Here is a 284-nt window from a genome sequence, read left to right on the forward strand (position 1 = left end):
GAGAGAACAAGGGGGATAGAAGTGTTTCATGATCAGACGAAGGATGGTCATAAGAAGAAGCCTGATGATTCGGTTTCAGTTGAGAAAAACCCTCTTTCTCAACTTCCTCTACATTCTGATAGAGAAAGATACGATGTGGTCCAAGGAAGAAGAGCCAGAGAAGAAAGAGCTGAAGAGAATGGAGAGGAAAGGAGAGAAGGTGGAGAGGCGGGAGGCAATCGAGGAGACGCGCAAGGTGAGAGGAGGCAAGAAGGAGAAGAACAAGGAGGAAGAAGAAGAAGACG

At 47.2% G+C, this 284-nt stretch overlaps 1 protein-coding gene across 1 annotated transcript; it reads left to right on the forward strand.

The window, feature by feature from the left end:
• Positions 1-7: 7 nt before the first annotated feature.
• On the forward strand, positions 8-270 carry CSUI_007262 (uncharacterized protein; the record flags this gene model as incomplete). Its single annotated transcript, XM_068067410.1, has 1 exon — positions 8-270. A coding segment is annotated over one exon (261 nt), but the record flags the coding sequence as incomplete, so codon positions are not given.
• Between the last annotated feature and the right edge of the window lie 14 nt (positions 271-284).

Source organism: Cystoisospora suis, assembly GCF_002600585.1.
Source record: "Cystoisospora suis strain Wien I chromosome Unknown contig_3795, whole genome shotgun sequence".
Lineage (NCBI taxonomy): Eukaryota > Apicomplexa > Conoidasida > Eucoccidiorida > Sarcocystidae > Cystoisospora > Cystoisospora suis.